This window comes from Anastrepha ludens, chromosome X, assembly GCF_028408465.1.
Source record: "Anastrepha ludens isolate Willacy chromosome X, idAnaLude1.1, whole genome shotgun sequence".
Classification (NCBI taxonomy): Eukaryota; Metazoa; Arthropoda; class Insecta; order Diptera; family Tephritidae; genus Anastrepha; species Anastrepha ludens.
The window spans coordinates 2,072,492-2,094,368 of NC_071503.1; the positions used below are offsets into that span (position 1 = coordinate 2,072,492).

Below are 21,877 nucleotides of genomic sequence, written 5' to 3' on the forward strand. Positions count from 1 at the left end.
TGTAGGTCGCTCCATTTGTGGAACAACATCAAGACGCACACGGCAAATAGGAGGAGGAGCTCGGCCAAACACCCAGAAAGGGTGTACGCGCCAATCATATATATATAATTTTTTTATGCTCTACTTATAGATATTATTTAAGTTCCTTTGTATTAAAAAAACATCTGACAGGCATGTAATGCTACAACAAAGTTTGAAGTCATTGGCGCAAGGTATAAATATGTAATCTTTAAAACAACTTCCAATGTTATTACTAAAGAGGCCAAACAAGAGCGGCCCAAGAACTTACCTTGAGGCACACCAGTCGAAGCCACAAAGAGGTAATTTAACATATTATTTTAAATTTCTACAAAGAAAATTCTATTGGTGAGATAACATCGCAGCCACATTAGAAACATTGAGTGGAATTCCACGCATGCAAGCTTGTGCCGTAGAATATTATGTGAGACTGAATCAAACGCTTTCGAAAAATCAATATAAATGGTGTCTACCTGATATCCGCTCTTAAATTCTGAGATAAAATAGATAGATAGAAAACTGTCAGGTTGGTATGCCACCACAGACAAAACCACGTAGCAAAGAAGAATTTGTCTTTAATCACTTTTACGAAAAAATCTGAAAAGGTAGTTAATTTAGATACTGGGCGGTAGTTCGTAACATAATTTTTGTTACCAGATTTAAAAAACGCTGTAATTAAGCCCAATGGTCAATAAGAACTCTAGACGAGAATGAAACATTGATGATGCAGGATAATGACTTAGTGAGAAACAACACTTCTAAAAATGAGGAGAGCCCACCAAGGTCACTTTTCAAAGGTGACTTTAGGGAAGAAATACCGATATTGAAAATTGTACATCTCTCTACTTCACAATTGCCAAAGATGACATAAAAAATGTACCGCTAAGAATTATTCACTATCGACATCTAGGCGTCAGTTTTGAAAGAGCAAATAACTTTTATTTATAAACGAATTTTCTCTTATACGGGTGGCTGATGAATTTTGCTACATTAAGAAACTCAAATAACTTTTTTTTTAGTGTATGGAATTCATTTATTTTTTTTTCAAGTTGAAGGTCATTAAATTTTATTAAATGTAGCTTAACTAGTTTTAAAAATAATTGAATTTAAATGCCCCCCATGCTCGTTGACACAAGTGCGGCATCTTAGTAAAAAGTTGTTCATTGCTGCTTTGAGAGTTGCGACAGGAATAGCCGCAATTGTTGCCCGAATGGATTGTTTTAGTTCATCCAAATTTGTTGGCTTTGTTTTATAAACTTCTTGTTTACATAAGCCCCACAAGAAAAAGTCAGGTGCAGTAAGGTCAGGCGACCTGGGGGGCCAACGAAATTCGGAGTTTCTTGAAATCAGTTTATTGGGAAATTTTCGTCGCAACTCTGTCATAACAGTCTGGGCTATGTGAGACGTTGCCCCATCTTGTTGAAACCACACAGAGTTGAAAGGAATTCTCTTTCGGCGTAGTTCTGGATAGAAAAATTCTTTCAGCATTTTCAAATAACGGTCTCCAGTAACCGTAACGGTGTGACCATTTCCTTCAAAAAAAATAAGGCCCGACAATACAGCGTGAAGAAACCGCACACCACACTGTCACGCGAAGAGGATGCAATTCCGTCTCGTGGAGTATCTGTGGGTTAGAAGTACTCCATATTCGACAATTTTGTTTGTTCACATTGCCGTTTAAATCGAAATGGGCCTCATCAGACATGAAAAGGCAGTTTAACATGTTTTGGTCTTCTTCCACCATTTGCAGGATCTTCTGGCAAAATTCCAAGCGAATCGGCAAGTCTGCTGCATTCAGTTTGTTAACCATTTGAATTTTGTAGGGAAATAAGTCTAAATCTTTGTGCATTATTGTTTGCAAAGACTGTCGGCTGACACCAAGTTGAGCAGATAAGCTTCTTGTTGAAACCCTTGGATTGCTTTGTATAGCTGCAGCTACAGCAGCGATCGTTTCCTCCGTCCGAACTGGTGGGTTCGATGATAAGGCCTTCTTGCGACTGTTCCTTGCTCAGCAAAATTATTCACCAGTCTCATTATGGTCCATCTGCTCGGGGGATCGCCGCCAAACATCCGCCTGTACTCTCTCTGTACCAAAACTACGGACTCCAGTGCGTGATAGCGGCGGACTATCCAAATTCTTGTTTGCGTGTCCCAGTTATCCATTTTAATAAATTTTAAAGATCAATCTGCAAATTAAAACAAAAATGGAACAGATAACTTAAAAAGAAAAAAAGGTATTCAATTTTTTTTTGGTAGCGGCTTTCATCAGCCACCCTGTATCTTTTGTTTGGTGTTAGGCCGGGCTCCTCCTCCAAATTATAGTGTACATCTTTATGTTGTTCAACGAATGGGGAGAACTACGGTTTTACGCCACCTCCGAATCGCAGATGGTTTTTTTGAGAAGCTTTGTCATGGCAGAAATGCACTTGGAGGAAAAACTTTATCTATCAATTTGGTGCTTTGTGACCCCAGTGGATGGCGAACTCGAGCATTAAATTAGATTAAATTCTTTATGAGGTTTGCACTTCGACCTCATGGTCTTTTGTCCCCTCTACTTATCACAATACTTTATCTAGACCCAGTTCCCTTATTAAACTCAGAATAGAGCTGGGTTGGATTGAGCGTATGTCCCTTTTCCCGGCAGCAATTGGCCAAGATGTATCAACCTTACCTGCGCTATAGCGCTGCATTCCGAGAGAAAGTGCACTGCTGTCTGCTGAGATTGGTCGCTGACACGACAATAGTCCGTAAATCAAATCCCGATTATGTGCAGATGACTTCTTCAGTGGCCTGTGAGAATGCCCGTACGCATTGTCAGTTTATCCTTGGGGAAGGTTATGAGTTTTTAAACCTCTTTTGGTTGTACCCTCCCACTAAGTATTTCGCCTGGCTTAGGCTCATGTTTTGGTGCCAGCAAACCTCTCTAGCTCTTCACTCCTGATCTTCTCCTTGATGGTGTGTTATCCCATGGCAAGGAAGGACTCGGGTCTTATTAATGGCTAGGCTGCAGCCTCTGCGACCACTATTTCGTTCCCAGTTATACCACTGTGTCCTGGGACCCGAATTAATAGGAAGCAAATGTGTATTTCTAGTAGATTAAGTTTTTCTATACTCTCAAGGACCAGTGGGGATTTGATCTCACCTCTGTGATGTCATACATATATCGAATATATTGGTCGGCATCGGACCAATGAGCATTCTTTGTTAGTATTGTATATTAATACTTTGAGGTTTCGCCACGAAACTCTAGGATTATGTTGAAAGGGCGAAATGGTCAAAATACCACAATTAACACCGCCGACCGAGCCACTGGCATCCCTATTTTCTGGCGATGGTCCTCGACCGAAGGTGTTTTTTTATCGCAGTTGCATGAGAACTATCGATATCAAGCTATCAAACATAGCTGAGAATGGCAAACTGTGTTGGCATTTCTGTTTAGTCATCATTAATCGTTTAACGCCAAAACAACGCTTTGAAATTGTGGAAATTTACTTTGAAAAAAATAAATAAATCTGTTCGCGAAGTTTATAGAGTACTAGCGGCATCATCGGTTTTTATTTCTTTCGAAATGAGGAAGGGGCTGCTGTTACGGTGAATGGCGATCCCTAACGAGACATGTAGACTGAACTGACAAAAAGTAATCAGTTGAACATCGGCATTTGATTCCAAAAAGATGGCGCAATTTGATATACACCGATTTATTGGACTGATCGAATGGACCATGTAACTCATAGTCGCGGGAGCTTTTAATAAGCTGTGAGTCAGTATGAAAAACTGTTGTAATTCGATGGGCAACTTACTGTCCTAACAACAATAAATCTTACGACACTACCATTTCTTGGGATGATGGTAGCTATGGCCCCTTAAGTGATGGTACGTTGTCTTCCTTGATCAATACTTGATCGATGCGTTGGTGGTTAGTACGGGGTGTGGTCCATTTCGATCGCTGCTGAAATTCCCTGATATATTCAGCTTGCTACCGAGGGCTCTGTCCACTAAGAAATGAACAGGGGTGAGCGCACGAAGATCATCCGGGTTAGATGAAAGTGGTGTTAGAGGGCGACTGTTCATCATTGCTTTTGCTTGGCAGCAAACTGTGTGCAGTCCAAGTGTGTCATCCAAGTTGAGTAGATGCGAGCCGAGAGCTCGATGGACATAATATTTGGTGCATTTTACTACGGTCTCCCGTAGCAGATTTATGAGATAATTGCCATGTTTTCTGCGCTCTGGTAGGATGTCATCGGTAAATGTTGGATTGCTAAGCCACTGACAACTACCTTTGAGTAGGAATTTAAGACCGAGAAACCAAAAACTGTTGGCAGTAATGCTCTTTACAGTTGCTTATCGTGAAACCAAGTCCGCCGGATATGCTTCTGATGGAACGTGATGCCACATGAAGTCCCAGTTGACTGCTGAGATTGACACATCCCACTCTATTTGACACGAATGTAGTGCAGTGATATGCCTCGCATTGCAGCCATGATAGGGTGATGGTTGAGTCAGACCGTACGAGCACGTTGCTTGGAGACATCTTATGAGACCATGTAATGACTGAATGTAACAGTTCTGCAAGCAACGTGGCAACGCAAAACTTCAGCCTTGGCAGGGTGATTTCCTTCATTGGAGCTACGCGTGGTGTGTGTAAGAAGCAAAGCGAATGAGTCTGGTGGTGAACTAGGACCAACAAACAGTCGGTGCACTCGCGTATTGGCACCCACGTCACTGTTGACAGTTATGATTTCGAGGTTGTAAGAGACTTCGTTTATCTAGGAACCAGCATTAAAACAGATAATAATGTCAGCCTTGAAATCTAAGAGAGATTCTTGAGAGATCCTCTTACCAACAAGTGATACTTTGGACTAAGTAGGCACCTGAGTAGTAAAGTCTCCTCTCAACGAACTAAACTAACACTCAAGGTTCTCTTTATGCCCGTATTAATGTATGGCGCAGAAGCGTGGTGATGACAATATCTACTGAGGCGTCACTTGAAGTGTTCGAGAGCAAGATTTTTGGAGCTTTGCCCGTCGATAACGGCGAATTTCGCATGCGATGGAGCATCGAGCTGAATGAGCTTTACGACGACATAGACGTTGGCTGGGTCATGTCGTCCAAATGGATTTAAGCGCCCCGGCTTTGAAAGTATTCGATGCTATACCAGCTGGTGGCAGCAGAGGAAGGGGAAGGCCTCCTCTGCGTTGGAAAGATCAGGTGGAGAAGGACTTGGCTTCACTTGGTGTGTCCAACTGGCGCCGATTAGCACGAGAAAGAAACGACTGGCGCGCTTTGTTTAGCACGGCGTAAGCAGTAATCGCACCAATCAAGAAGAAGAGGATTTGCCATTAATTGCTGGATACACAGCATATATGAAGGCGCCTGCATAAGCCTTGCAGCGTGCATCCGCGAAGGCATGAATGGTTGTTTCTGCGTCGTAGACCATAAACCGTAGGAGCTGAATACGCTCGATGAATGACAGCTGATGGCAAAAGTTTTTCCATTCTGTGTCAATTGATTGCGGAAGACTTTCATCCCACGAAAGACACAATAGTCGCAATTGCTGCATTAGTATTTTGCATTTTACGTTAATAGGACGTAGCAAGCTCAGCGGATCAAACCTGCTGGATATTTGTGACAGGATCGTGTGCTTAGTGATTTTTGTTGCTTGATGATTTTGTGGAGTGTATGAAAACACGAAACAGTCTTCTATCGAGGGCCATTTTAGGCATAAAGCCTTGATGTATGCCTTATCATCAACATTTTTGATTTGCTTTCTATCTGCTGGTGCTACATCGGCAATAATGTCATTAGAGTTAGATGTAAATTTCTGAAGTGGAAACTTTCTGGCGTTTCACAAACTTATTATTTCTGTTTTTATGGTGTTGACTTCATCGATTGTAGCTCCACTAGGCGTTCGGTTATCGCGTATAGTGATAGGTGCTCCAATAGGATAGACTGACATGTTTTCATGAACTACTTGTTGTAGATATAGAACTGCCAAGACTGGTGTATTCCGCCACAGGATGCACTGCCACTTGGTATCGCTTGGACCGACATTTACTTGCCTTTACATTTTTGCTTTCGATTATCATCTCGTACCATCGTTGCCTTGATGTCATCTTGTAAAGTCAGCCCAACAGGAAGGATGCTCTTGAGAGCGATTTAATTGGAGATGCTACAAAGGCGTCGAACACCACTCGCAGTTCGGTAGTAGAGCTGTCATATTTTCTGATACAATGGTTGGAAATGTATGTACCCACTTTGCCAGAGAATTCATGTGGATCCACTCGTATCATATGCTTAAGCTCTATATATTCCTGCAAGAACTCGGTGTACTCAGGCTAGAGCGCACATCCTTTTTCCCATTGTAATAAAGCATCGTTATGCTATGTCGGTTGGTGTTCCAAGTACGGATGGGTTTTCGGCAAATGGTAGACGAACGACGAATTTCTTCGTGACGATGTTTACGAATTGTATGGTGCTGGCATCGCATTCTTCGTCAGATGAGGTGCGGTTGATGATGGCTTTTATCTTAAAATCTCCAGAACCGTTCTAAACACGCGTCTATGGATGGTTGGCGGATTCTAGCAAGGACACTGCTGCTGATAATAATAAAGATGATAGCGCTGAACGTGTGTTAGTTGCTTCAGCTACTATCTAACCCTTATTTGACCAACTAACAGCTGGTTGTGAGCCTTAATGAAGAAGTGTGTGGTGAGGTTCGTTGCTTTCCTGACATTGATTGGTTGATGGGCAACTTGATGCTGCGTGAGGCAATTGAAGCATAGGCGGTCATTGTTAACTAGAATGTGTCGTATTTAGCACTGCGTCGTATTTAGCACTGTAAATTTGCTGCATTTGAAGGCAAGATGCCTGTTGGTTTTGTTGCACAGCAAAACTCTCTGGTTTTTGATTCTGACCTTCGAGATTTTGTTTTTGTTGCAGTTGATCTACCCTTGTCTAGTGAGCCCTTGTTGGCATCGATGATGTTCACTGTTTGCATCGGCGCTCGATGAAACTGCCGAGATCATTCCTTGATGGCACCTGGAGACTAGAGGAGCTTGATTCGTCAGGGTTGCAAGCTATATCTTCCACCCATTTCTCTTGAATGTCTGGCTCCAATTTTTCGACTACTAATTGGTGCAGTATGCCATCCGCAATTCGATTTGACGAGGCACAGGAGTGCATTGTTGGAGTCAATAAATTCCCTCACTGTTGACACGTTACTGCTACGTGTTGCTGTTCAATATTGCTTGCAGATGCAATTGAAAAATGTTTTTTTTGTTATCGTATCTGGTTACAAGCAACTCGATGGCACGTTTAAAGTTGTCGCTAGTACTTTCTAGCGATTGAACCACACGAAAGACATCGTGAGTGAGGTACGAGCGTAAATATTGGATGCTTTCCATTTCAATTCAATCGGGCTATTCGGGTCATGTTCTTCGATTTCGATGTAACTCAAATATGTTGCTCTCTGGTCAAAATAAAGAGACACTTTTTTTTTTGTTCACCCGAAAAAAATTTTTTTCAAGAGTTATCGGCAATTTTGTTTTTCGGCCCAAAATCGATTTTTTTAATTATAATATATAAGAAATTTTTTTTTTGAAATGCCCATAACTTGGTCAAAAATGAACCGATTTTAATAATTCTGGGTTCAAAATGATCGTCATTACTTACACAAGCGACTTCTGGTAGAAACAATTGCAAAAAAGTAGTTGAAATTTTTTTATTTAGCAAAAAAGAAAAAAATTTAAATTTTTTCGAAATTCAATATTTCAAAAAGTGTATTTTTTTTTCATAACTTTTTCCTAAATCAAGAGGACACCTCAAACTTCAATTGAGCTGAATGCCCAGTAGCTAAAATGAGTTGTTTTTGAGTAATGAATTTTTGAGTAAAAAACCTGTTTCGCACTTTTTGTTTTTTGCAAAATAAAAAATCTTCAACTACTTTTTTGCAATTGTTTCTACATGAAATCGCTCATGTAAGTAATGGCGATCAGTTTGAACCCAGAATCATAAAATGGGTTCATTTTTGACTAAGTTATGAGCATTTAAAAAAAAATTTCTTATATAATTAAAAAAAATCGATTTTGGTGATTACGATTACGTGTCTCATTATTTTGACCAGAGAGCAACATATTTGAGTTACATCGAAATCGAAGAACATGACCCGAATAGCCCGGTTGAATTGAAATGGAAAGCACCATTGGAATTTCTCTAAGTTCTCTAACTGAGCGTTATTGTGTACAAGAGCTGCTACTCTATATAGCTGCTACTAAATTTGGTTAGTTGCGGTTTTGGTAAGCTATGGCGGGGCACTCTAGCGGACGTAGTTGATGGTGTGACCACCCGTTTGCTGCTAAAGTATTTAGTGGACTGTGTCATGACACACATGACATATGAATATGTACATAGTTCGGTATGCTCTTATAAACCTATTTGCTATGATATGCGCCGCTTTGCGTTGGTCTAGAAATTTACATGTTATAATTCACATTTTACATATACTAATACACAGATTTTACATATTCTAATACACATCTAATCTCTTCTTCTTAATTGGCGCGATAACCGCTTACGCGATTTTGGCCGAGTTTAACAAAACGCACCAGCCGTTTCTTTCTCGTGCTAACCGGCGCCAATTCGATACACCAAGTGAAGCCAAGTCCTTCTCCACCTGATCTTTCCAACGCAGAGGAGGCCTTCCTCTTCCTCTGCTACCACCGCATCGAATACTTTCAAAGCCGGAGCGTTTGTATCCATTCGGATGACATGACCCAGCCAACGTAGCCGCTGGATCTTTGTTCGCTGCGCTATGTCTAAGGCGTCGTAAAGCTCATACAGCTCATCGTTCCATCGTCTGCGATATTCGCTGTTGCCAACGTGCAAAGGTCCAAAAATCTTACGCAGAATCTTTCTCTCGAACACTCCAAGCGTCGCTTCATCGGATGTTGCCATCGCCCAAGCTTCTGCGCCATACGTTAGGACGGGTCTTGTAGAGTGTTAGTTTTGTTCGTCGAAAGAGGACTTTACTTACTGCTCAGATGGCTACTTAGTCCAAGGTAGCACTTGTTGGCAAGAGAGATTCTACGTTGGATTTCAAGGCTGACATTGTTATCGGTGTTAATGCTGGTTCCTAAATAAACGAAATCTTTTACAACCTCGAAATTATAACTGTCAACAGTGACGTGTGTGCCGATACGCGAGTGCGCCGACTGTTTGTTTGAAGACAGGAGGTACTTCGTTTTGTACTCGTTCACCACCAGACCCATTCGCTTTCCCTCTTTATCCAGTTTGGAGAAGGCAGAACTAACAGCGTGGTTGTTACAGCCGATGACATCGATATCATCGGCATACGCCAATAATTGTACGCTCTTATAAAAAATTGTGCCGATTAAGTTCTGCGGCTCGTACGATGCTCTCCAACATCAGGTTAAAGAAGTCACACGACAGCGAGTCACCCTGTCTGAAACCTCGTTTGGTATCAGTTCGGCTCGGAGAGGTCCCTCCCAATTCTGACGGCGCTGCTGGTGTTGAGCAACGTCATGCTTTCATTCGACCATATTTTGTATAGGAGCTGATGCGTGCACCTTACCAGCTCCTCGCCGCCATGTTTGAATAGCTCAGCCGGCAGTCCGTCGGCGCCTGCGGCTTTGTTGTTTTTTAGCCGCGTTATCGCCATTCTTACCTCGTCATGGACGTGCAGCGGAACGTCAATTTCGTCGTCGTCGATTGGGGTATCGGGATCTTCACATTCACTGTGATATGCGCAGCTGCCACTGTTTAACAGGTTCGAGAAGTGTTCCCTCCATAATTTAAGAGTGCTCTGGATGTCAGTCACCAGTTCGCCCCCTTTGTTCTTACAGGAAAACGCCCCGGTCTTCAAACCTTCTGTGAGCCGCCGAGCTTGCTGATAGAATTTTCGGGCATTGTTCCTGTTGGCCAGCATCTCAAGCTCCTCGCACTCACGTATTTCAGCCTCTCGTTTTTTCTGTCGGATAATACGTCTCTCTTCCTTTTTTAGCTCTCGGTAGCGATCTCAGATGGCTCGCGTTGCGCCCGATCGCAGTGTGGCTCTGTAGGCGGCATCCTTTCTTTCCGCGGCAGCATGACACTCCTCGTTGGACCAATTGTTTTTTCGGGCTCGCCAGAATCCGATTTCTACTTCGGCGGCGGTATGTAGGGAACGAGAAATGTTGCTCCATTGCTCGTGCATGCCGGTTTGCTGGGAAGTGCTCTCTGAGAGCAGGAGTGAGAGTCGAGTTGCGAATCTTCTGGCTGTCTGTTGTGATTGCAGCTTTTCTATGTCGAACTTTTTTGCGTAGGTAGATGTACGTTTTTTGCTGCACAGAGGCGTGTGCGCAGGTTGGATGCAACAAGGTAGTGATCCGAGTCAATATTGGGTCCTCGGATCGTACGTACATCTAATACACTAGATGCGTGTCTTCCATCTATCACAACATGATCGATCTTGGTGGATTTTTTTATGCTGGAGTCTGGTGCTGCAGACTACCATGTTTCGGGCCCCGGCGAAGTCGATCAGCCTCTGTCCGTTACCGGATGTTTCGAATTTGCGCTCCTTTACTTGGCAGCTGTAGTAGACGTCGCAAGGTCCTATGGTTTTCTTGCCTTGCCCCGTCCATCGCATCTCTGGATGGCAGTGATGTCAGCCTTTACTCTCACGAGGACATCAACCAGCCGGGCAGTGGCACTTTCCCCATTAAGGGACCGGACATTCCAGGTGCATGCCCTCAAATCGTATTGCTTATTTCGTTTGCAGGGGTCGCCATCAGTGTTGGAAGTTCTCATCCGAGGCTTTGTAATTCTTTTCATTGGGGGGAATTTTTAAGTGGCGGGTCCCAAACCCAGCGCACAACCAGCTATGCTGGATTGCTTCGCCTTCTCACGTTAGCTCACTCCCGTATGGGTGTTCGGGGGCTACCCAGAGGATACGTGGGCTAATCCCGGACGTTGTGAGCTGCTTGAACCATATGCAGAAGAATCGTCCTGGCCACTCCCAAGCGAATGGCGATCAGTAACTTTCCCCACTTGCGTGGACCATGGAACCATCCTACACATCTCATACATCCAATACACATCTAATACAGTTGAGAAAAAATAATTTTCGCTTATCACTAAAAACATTTCTGGTACCCATGGCAATAATAACAATGAAAGAAAGAAAAGCGAAAAGAATATTATAAGGTGATAAGAAAAGCGTCGCTGATTGTAGTGGTATATTATCACGACAGCAAGAGCGCAGCCAGTGCAACTATTATGTACATGTGCATGAAATGTTTAGATGATCCTGTTGAGTATGGAGTTATGTATGTGCGAGTGTGCATATACTAACGGCTGCAATTTGTGCAATCCGAACCGCTGATGATATTATATATCCAAAAATATTTATGTTTGTGTTATCATTCTAAGTTCTCCAGCTCTTAAAACAACACCCTACAGAATCAAGAGGTTGTAATCTAACTTTCAACGTAAATTTTTCTTCGAATCCGACACTCGTCATCATTTTACCACCAAATGAAAGTTATAAAATTGTGCGTAGCTAGGAGAAACATGCATAGAATAATAAACATATTTTTTTAATTTCACAGACTCAAGGACAAATAAACTATCGCAATTTTGCCGCCAGTCAGCGCTGATGCAGCGTTATGAAAATGTGAGATCATTAGACAACTGCAAACACTTTTACATGATTGCAATCAATTGAAATTGTTCGAGAGTCTACTGGGAATGATGCCGTCGGATGATCACAAAGTAGTTAATAGACGGGCAATTGAAAGCACGTACATATGTACATATGTAGATGTGCACAATGAAAAACAGTTTTTCGTCATCAAGAGGATCGAAATACTTAAAAATATTAAACAACTTTTTCAGTCATCATGTTCATGTCATCTTCCGTATGTAGCTCATTATTTACTGCTGCGGGAACATAAAACCCAAACAATTTTCATATATAATGTTTATATAATTACCTCATCATTCGTAAAAACCAAGTACTTCTTTAAGATTTTTCTGTGTGTCACTAGCCTGCGTCTTCAAAAGTTTTAACCCTGCGGTGTTGTATTATCACTCGCCTACCTGCTTAAATCCCTGAAAATGGAAAAAGGTTCAGCACCTTTAAATTATGGGTAAGCGAAAACCATAACAATAAACCAAAATCAAATAGAACTCTATTTCACAGCCGAAAATAACGATGGCTTTGCTCGTATACAAGTTAATAAATTATAAATTTATTTTAGTTTATTAAAACATATTTCAGAACTGAGCTCTTTATTCGTTCAATTCTCCTTTTACACTGAACTCTTAAAATTACGATGCCTCTTATAAATAGTCTTAAGCTGGTTTACATATTTATTTGTTGATCAGCATTTCTTATGCTGGTTTACATGTTTATTTGTTGATCAGCATTTCTTATGCTGGTTTACATATTTATTTGTTGATCAGCATTTCTTATGCTGGTTTACATATTTATTTATTGATCAGCATTTCTTATGCTGGTTTACATGTTTATTTATTGATTAGCATTTCTTATTATTTGGCACAGTAAAGTAAGCATAAATGAGTTATAAGCATTTAGCTGCAATGTAAGCAGTCATGAAATATGCTGACTAAATATTGAAATAGGATAACTGATATGAAATAACTAAATATTGAAATATGAATATGCTGACTAATATTGAAATAGGAATAAATGTTGCATTAACTCTTCCCCTCTTAAAAGCGATCGTCCTCGAGCGTTACGTGTTGATAGAGTTAATTTGATGCGTGTTTTTTATGTGCAGGTCTTTCAAAGCTTCTAAGGAAAGTATTTCTATGTGCTCTTTTTCTAATGGAGTTGGCTGTAGTATTGTGGGTATGGCTTCGATCGGTCTTGTTTCCAAATTTTCGAATAATTGACTGTTTATTTTTATTGTTGAATTGTGAAATATGATGACATGAGTACCATTGATTTTTTTGGGGTATTTCGTCAGCTACTAGTTCGCCGTCAAATTGATTTAGCAATATAACTCCTTGTTTTACTTCTTCTAATGTAGGGACGTGATGGCCATTTGTTGTTGAACAAGTCGAATTCAAGCTATAAATAATCCTAGTTATACATAAATCTTTACTTAAATCTATTAAATTAGTTTCTTTACAAATCGTTAGATCATTATATCTTTCGCATTCATTTTTTATTCCGAACAGTGAATCTTTTCCTTTAAGTATTTCTTTATACTCAGTTTTGATTATAATATTGTTTGCTTTTTTTTTCTGGTCGTATTATAATTCTTTTAAAAATTTCATTTAATGTTAGAGGTATTTTTACCATATATAAAATTTCCATATCCTTACTTAATACGTTTATTTTCGATATTTCTAATGCTTCTTCGGCACTTTTGAATGGTATTTTTTCCTTTTTCATTTTTATTAATTGACAATTCTATTTCTTTTTTACTTAATATTACTGAATTCAATATATTTTCTTTCGCCCATTGGATGGCATATTTTATATTTATTAATTCTTCCTTAATTAACCTAATCCTATTCTGCAAATTGATTATAATTTCGGTTATTACATTGTCTTCCTTTCTAATGGTATTTACCATTCTATCAACTATACTGGTTATATTATTTATTCGTATTTCAAATAGTTTATTAATTACTACTTGGTCATTATTATTTTCATTTAAGTTATTTAGATTATTTGTAATTATTTTCAAATCCTCGTGATCTGGAGATCCGGCTATGTATTTCCATGCCGTTCCCAGTATATCAATTGATCTCTTCGTTTTGTAATTTGTGTTAGAAGGTTTTAGTGCATTTAGGATTTCAAAGGTTTGAATGGTTTCGTGTTTGAGGAGAGGATATAGGAAGTGGTTGTTAGGGATTTGGTGATTTATTTCTTCGTATGTTTCTGTCAAAAATTGTTCGTATTTTCCTAAGTCGATGAGGTGAATAAGTCTAAATGTTCCGTCTTGTATTTTCGCTTGTCCGTCGTCTATTGTCACAAGTTGAGATTGACTATAGTCTAAAATTTGAACGTCTGATGAAGAAGTAGTGATCGTGATGAGAAGGATAAAAAGTTTGTAATGGTCCATTTTACCTGCAAATTTAATTAAGTTTTTATTAGGGATTTATGAATTGTTCTTCCTGTTACTGTTTTAATCGTTGTCCTGTGGTTTTCTAAAACTTTCTCCTTTTTATACCTTGGAGTTAGTTTAGAACCTAGTCTCTTGTTTATCTTGATATAGATTATTTCTCCTGGTGAGAAATCCTTATTTTCTGGTCTATTTTTATTGTGATATGAGAGGTCTTGCTCTTGTTTTTTCTTAAGTAAGGTAATGTTTTCTCGTCTTTGCTTTTCTAATTGTTGTGGGTCACTGTAAACTCTATTTCCAAAAAATGTGTCTATGGGTTTATCTTTTGTCGTTGAGTGAATTGATGAATTGTATTCCTGTACTGATTTAAATAGAAGTTCTTCGAATGTTATTGTCGTTTGATTGCTTTTGAGGCATCTCATGATCTCGGAGAGTGTGCTATGGAATCTTTCTACTTGTCCGTTACTTGTGCTACTGTAAGGTGGTGTGGTGTAAACGTTAATAGACATTTCATCCCTAAGTAAGGATGATATTGAGGCAGAGTTAAGAGATTTTTCGTTATCAACTACTATAAGTTTCGGTATTCCAAATGCGATCATTAGTTCTCTAATTGGGTCTTTAATATGCTCTATTGCTCTAGAAGGTATTATCTTTACCTGAGCATATTTGGAAAATTTATCAATGGCTGTAAGGATTAGTTTTTTTTCAGTGGAATATATGTCAACATGGACTATTTCACCTGGGGAGTGAGGAATGGGAGTAGGCTGGATTTGTGGTTTTGCTGGATGTCTATCATATGTTTGAGCACGACAAGTTGAACAATTTTTTACAAACTGTTCAATTTTCCCATGCATTCTTGGAAAGTAGAATTTTCGTAGAATTTGGGTTTTGTTTTCGCGGCTGTTTCTGTGAGCTCGTTGATGTTCTTCGATGATAATTTGTTCTTGCTCTGTCTCTGATATGATGTCCTGAAGTAGAGTTTGTGTGTAGCGGATTTTTACATTGCTAAAGTGGAGAGGGAATATTTCCTGAATTTTACCCATCAGTGTTTCTGTGGTGTATAGTCCGTTGATGAGTGAAGGGTCGAGGTAGCGTTTAAATATGTCTATGATATCCTGATTAGAATAATTTTGCTTTGTAACAGTGTGTCTGTGGAAACTTGGAAATGGTAACTGGAATAAGTAGCTATCTTCGTTGCCAATCATTAAGAAGAGTTGGTTTTTAAAAGCGTTTATGGGGGCTTCGGTGGCCGGAATGAGGAGGTGTGAGGAGCTTTCGTCGCTATGGTCTGTAACTGTGAGAGTATTAATGTCAGTTTGTGGGGGTCTGGATAGTGCGTCTGCAACGACGTTTGTTTTTCCGGGCTTATATTTCATTTCATAGTTGTATTCTTCGAGGATACACTTCCATCTTTTCATTTTCCCATTGTGGTTTTTATTACTCAATGCAAAAGTGAGTGGCTGGTGATCTGTGAAAATTACAACCTTGGCAGATCCATATAAGAAGTTTCGTAAGGATGTGAGGGCCCAAATTATTGCTAGCATCTCTTTCTCGTTTGCAGCATAATTCTCCTCAGTTTTATTTAGTGAGCGAGAGATGAATGTTATTGGTTTTCCAGACTGCTCAAGGACAGCACCTAGAGCGTAGTTTGACGCATCTGTGGTAAGGTGGAATTCTTCTTTGAAATTAGGGTACGAAAGTATGACTTCTTTTGATGTTAATGCTGATTTTATTTTATTGAAGGCGCTCAAGGCGTCGCCATCGAGCACAACTGGCTTTTTGCTGGAAGAGTTTTTGGACACATGTCCATCTTCCCCTCTTAAAAGCGATGTCAGATGGAAGCCGCTCTTCAAGTCAAGTACGGAGAAGTATTTGTTATTTCCCAGTTGTGAGATAACCTCATTAATTTCCGGGATTGGGTATCTGTCGGCTATTGTTAGTGTATTCAGTTTCCTGTAATCTATTACTAATCTATATTTCTTTTGTCCTGATGCATCTAATTTTTTGGGTACAACCCAAACGGGTGAGTTATACGGTGAACGGGATGGTCTAATGATTCCATCTTTTAATAAATTTTCTATTTCTTTTGCTACGAAATCTCTCATAGCAAGAGGGTATGGGTAATATTTAGTATAAACTGGGGTGTCTGAGGAAGTCCTGATTTCTCCTACCACAGTAGTGGTATATGTTAGTTTTTCATCGGGGTCTGTAAAAAGATGTGGGTAATTTCTAGTCAAATGGTGTACGCATTGTTTTTGTGTTGCTGTCATGTGGTCGGTTCTAATGTCAATTTTATTAACGGTTGGGGAAAGTTTTTGTTTAATTTTAATTTTAATACCATTACCTAATGTCAGGGTGTCGTCATGTATGTTAATTTTTGCACAAAGTCCTTAAGGCTGTCATTTCCTATTATTCCGTCGAAAGATTTTAATGTAGGTAGTAAAAAAAATTTCAGAGATGTGTCATTTTTGCCAAATATGTTAATTATTGTGTGATGAGTAATTTCAATCTGTCCGGCAATTGAATTCGCAAAGAATGGTTCGTCGTTGCGTATTTTCTTTGGGACATGGCAGGGTTGGATATAGTTTTTACTCGATCCTGTATCGATTAACATTTTAAGAATTTTTCCGTTCTTCGTTCTGCATTCGACGTAAGGTAACGAAGAACTGTTCATTCTTAAAAAATGAATATCGATATGGTCCTGCATTTCGGGTTGTGAGATTTCTTCAGCATATTCTTGAGCTGATTGCCCGTTTTCTTCTGCTGCTAATGCGGCTTCGTACTCCTGTGTAGTAGGGGTCCAGTTTTGTTGATAGTATTGGTCAATGTTGTATTGTGGATTTTGTTGGCAGTCCTGTTGGTAATTTTGCTCATCTGCTTCTATATGAAAATTCCTCTGTTGTTTTAGAGGCACTTGTTGTGAGAAGCTTGGAGGTCTTTTAACACCGTTATTGGCTTGTGGTCTATTCATATAATTCACCGCTCTTGAATGTAGGGATTTGTCAACGTCCATTGGTTCTGGGCGTGGGAGGTGAGGCTTAAAAGGGGCTGGTTGTCCTAATGGTCTATATTGTTGGTTATTTCGGTAGTTATTGATAGGGGCCTGACGATAATTATTCATAGGAGCTTGAGGGCGGTATGGGTTTGCGAAGTTTTGTTGGTTCATTTGGGGTCTTGGCATATATGCCAATTGGGGATAAAATTCACTAGTCAATTTCTTGGGTGGGAGGGGTGGTCGGAAGTCGTGAGGCTTCCTATTTTGGATATTGCTATTTATTGCGTAATGAGAACGGAAATTTTGGTTCTCCAATTTCAGGCATAGGTGAAGCGCTTGAGGAAGGTCTGCTGGCTCTCTCATACCAAGGAGTCTTGGTAAGTCACCTTTGAGTCCTCGTATGAAAGTGTCGAGGGCTTTGTCCCGGTATGTGCGGGTAAGTAAATGCATAGATTCTGCACCGACTTCCATGCATCCAAGCTTGTTTAGTATAAGGGAGAGATGGGAATATACTCGTTGGTAAAATTCCTGGATAGTGAGGTTGCCCTGCACTAGAGAAGTCATTTGGTACTCGAGGGTACCTAAATCACGCTTATCAGCATAATGGAGAGTAAGGCATCTGGAAATAGCCTTCCACTCTAATGGCGTGTTGTATGATTCGAGGGCAATGTCGGCGTTGCCCACGACTTTGTTCCGTATGACATTAAGGATACCGTAGTATTTCGGCGTTCCTCTGAGGGGCTCGTAGATCTGAAGAATGCGATCTACACTCTTTTTCCAAGAGTTATATTCTCCTGGATTTCCTGAAAAATCTCGCAGACACCTAACCACGTCTGGTATCTTGTCAAGATCAGTTATGTTGTTCAAGTGCCTTGCGTCTATAGTCACATCAGTTATGTTGCTAAAACTTGCATTTGGGTTTAATGCTGCCTGAACCATATTTCTGCCTTCCTGACTCATGATATTGTTAACCAGTCCTGTAACTATAGAAGTAAGTTGGTCCATGTTGAATGAATTTGGGGAGGAGGCAGTTGGCTGAGGTGGTGAGGGTACGTTTAGCGTAGGGGGTCGGATGATATTGTTAGGGTTAGACATTATTTTAATTAATTTATTTTTTTTATTTTATTTTTTTTTTTTTTTTTTTTTTTTTTGTTTTTGTTTAACAGTTCTCTGGAGGGTCCCTTGGGTGGTGAATCGCAGAGAATGTTTGTTATTATAAGCTGGAGGGTCCCCCGTTAGGTGGTGAATCGCAGCTTTAAATTATATTATATTATTGGCTGTACAAGCCAGATTTTATTATAATAATTTGTTTTTTTTATAACTTTCTTTATATTTTTTTGGTTTTTTAAATAATTCAATTAATTTGTATAGTAATATTTAATTCTGTATTTTTCACAAATTTGTTTTTCTCAATAAAAATTTTTTGTAATTCCAAATTAATAGTAATATTCAACTTATATTTTTTTCAATAATTTCTTTATAATTCTTAATATTGCTTAATATTAATATAATATCCTTTTTTTCAATAATTTCTTTATAATTCTTAATATTGCTTAATATTAATATCCTTTTTTTCAATAATTTCTTTATAATTCTTAATATTGCTTAATATTAATATCCTTACACTAGTACTTCCCGGCGGTGGGGTGTGGTTCCTTTTTGCTAGTCTCTGCTACTGGGGCACCTCCAATTCGCACTATTAGAAGCGAGCGTTTTTTTCCTACTGGATTCTAACGCTGCACCGGCTCACTGTTCGCGTCCTTGTAATCGTACTCTTTTTTTGTACAAAACACTTCACTTCACGAACTTTGAGACCGGTCCCTGCTCGGGCGCCAGTTAATAAATTATAAATTTATTTTAGTTTATTAAAACATATTTCAGAACTGAGCTCTTTATTCGTTCAATTCTCCTTTTACACTGAACTCTTAAAATTACGATGCCTCTTATAAATAGTCTTAAGCTGGTTTACATATTTATTTGTTGATCAGCATTTCTTATGCTGGTTTACATGTTTATTTGTTGATCAGCATTTCTTATGCTGGTTTACATATTTATTTGTTGATCAGCATTTCTTATGCTGGTTTACATATTTATTTATTGATCAGCATTTCTTATGCTGGTTTACATGTTTATTTATTGATTAGCATTTCTTATTATTTGGCACAGTAAAGTAAGCATAAATGAGTTATAAGCATTTAGCTGCAATGTAAGCAGTCATGAAATATGCTGACTAAATATTGAAATAGGATAACTGATATGAAATAACTAAATATTGAAATATGAATATGCTGACTAATATTGAAATAGGAATAAATGTTGCATTAACTTACACCATAAACCATAAACAGTGGGGAAAATGGGCAAATGGATGAATTTTGCTAAACATTTTTTTCCTTAGTCTAAAATGGAGCATTTCAACAATACTTTTCAGTAATACATAAAGACATAACCTTATATTCAGCTAATGGCAGCTTTTGTTAACATCATTAGTATCTGATTCTGCGCGCACTTATACAGAGCAGCTATAACAATCACCATTAGCTACGACTGTCGCCATTCTGTCGGACACTTATAAAACATATTTACATACATTATGACATGTATGTATATGCATTTCCGAAGATACGGGCACTTGTCGCGACAAAAATTGAGGGTTCAGGCACGTGAGGGAAGATGTGGTGAGCTCGTTTTATGAATGAACGAGCCTTGCTTTGAGAAATATGCGCTTGAATTTACGAATGAAATGGTTTTTTTCCACTAAAGAACATTTAAGAATGCTTAGCGCATTCTTCTGCGCTTATTGTTTTAATAAGTACAATATTTGGAATATCGACTGTGGGGTGGTAATTTTGATTGAGTAATTAATGAATAAAGGGTATATTATTTTTTAACTTCTTTTTCTTGTACAATTGTACAGTTAACGGATGTGTTTATAGATCCCTCTGCGAAGTAGCAACCCAAACTCGGTGAAATATCCTGCACTTTTGAAAACAAAAGTTTGTAATATATAGTTACGGACAAAACTCTCCGTATGACCCCTTTTTTCTTAATTTCTTCCGATCTAAAGCATTTGAAAGATATGTAATGATGCAGTTTTGTTTTAAGTCTAATTATATAACAAATGTAAAAAAAAACTATTTTCAGTATTTACTTTAAAAGTTATTCACGAAAAACCAAAAAAAGGCACTAACAAAAGTGTACATACGAACTTAGAACATAAGAATTATCTAAGAAAACTGATTAAATTTGTGGAAATTAATATTTTTTTGGCCACCACCAGCATCGATGACTGCTTGCAAACGTGTGGGCATTGAAGCTGCTAAGTTTTCATGCTCCTCCTCCTGCCATTCCTCCAGCAACTTCTCTTTAAGGATTGGAGAGGTGGTAATATATCCGAATCTTTCGCTCCAAAATTTCTCAAACATGCTGAATAATTTTTAAGTCCGGGCTTTGTGGAGATGAATATAGTTGCCGTGGAGCATAATACAGCAGCCAGTCCTTGACGATTTGCGCAATATGCTTCGGGCCATTATCTTGCTAGAAGATCCAGCTCGAGCCTAGGCCTCGTGGTCAAAAGCCAAGCGGCCAAATGGTCTTGTGTTGGAAGTGATCAACATTTCTTTCAATGAAAACGAGGTTTCCAACTCCTGTGGCTAAAACTGCTCCCCAAACCATGACACTGCCACCACCATGCTTTACAGTCGGAATCAGATTCCTTGGATCCATTGCAGTGTTTGGTTTTCTCCACACTTTGGCTTTGCCGTCGCATCCACATATGTTGTATATGGACTCATCAGTGAATAAAACTAGTTTCCAAAACTATATTCCCTTATTAAGGTGCTTTTTTGCAAACTCCAGACGAAGCTTTCGGTTTTTCTCGCTTATAAGGGGCTTCTTGAGAGGAGTTCTGCAGTTGTAACCTTCATTATTAAGGGCTCTGCTTATTGTACTTGGGTGGACAACAATTTGAGACCTCTCGGCTACCTCCTGGGCCAAATCCGTAGCCTGTATTTTCGGATTCTGATTCACTGCTTTGCGAATGAAGGATACATCTCTCCGGTTGAGTTTCTTGGGCCGGCTACTACGCGGCTTGCTCTCCAGAGAATTGGATGTTTCAAAGTTTGTACCGTAGACTTGCTTAAATGCAATAAATCAGCTATTTCACCAAAGGATTTCTTATTACTTCTGTACTCAACAACTAATTTTCTCATATCAGTAGAGATTTCTTTGCAAAGCGACATTATTCCGATCGTACACTTTTTTAAAAGACAGAATGGCATAAATTTTAAAAAGAATGCAAAGTAGAACCACAACATAAAACAAGCGGTACTTTACAGTTGAGTTTTCGCAGAAAAGAAGAGCAAAATAAGTGGCTTAATATAACGTATGTAGACTTTTGTCAGTGCCTTCTTTTGGTTTTTCGTGAGTAACTTTTAAAGTAAATACTGAATTTTTTCTTTTACATTTGTTATATAATTAGACTTAAAACAAAACTGCATCATTACATTTCTTTTAAATGCTTTGGATCGGGAGAAATTAAGAACAAAGGGGTCATACGGAGAGTTTTGTCCGCAGCTGTATCTTCTATATATTAATACGGAGAGCAAAATTTGTCGTGCCTTTTTTTAGTATTTATAGTCAGAGAAAAAAGTTGAAACATATACCACTGGATAGCATATGTGGAGACGGTTTGCGCAATGTATTAAAATATATACATAAGTGAATAGGTGCAGGTAAAATTAATCACACTATTTTACCTGTATTATGATAT

The 21,877-nt window shown here is 39.1% G+C and overlaps 1 protein-coding gene across 1 annotated transcript in view; it reads right to left on the minus strand.

Moving 5' to 3' along the window:
* Positions 1-12,094, minus strand: part of LOC128869429 (43 kDa receptor-associated protein of the synapse homolog) — a 139,926-nt gene extending 127,832 nt beyond the window's left edge. Inside the window, exon 1 of the mRNA XM_054111981.1 lies at positions 12,006-12,094. Coding sequence (XP_053967956.1) covers positions 12,006-12,013 — 8 coding nt within the window. The 5' untranslated portion in view covers positions 12,014-12,094. The remainder of the gene's footprint in view (positions 1-12,005) is intronic.
* Positions 12,095-21,877: the final 9,783 nt, after the last annotated feature.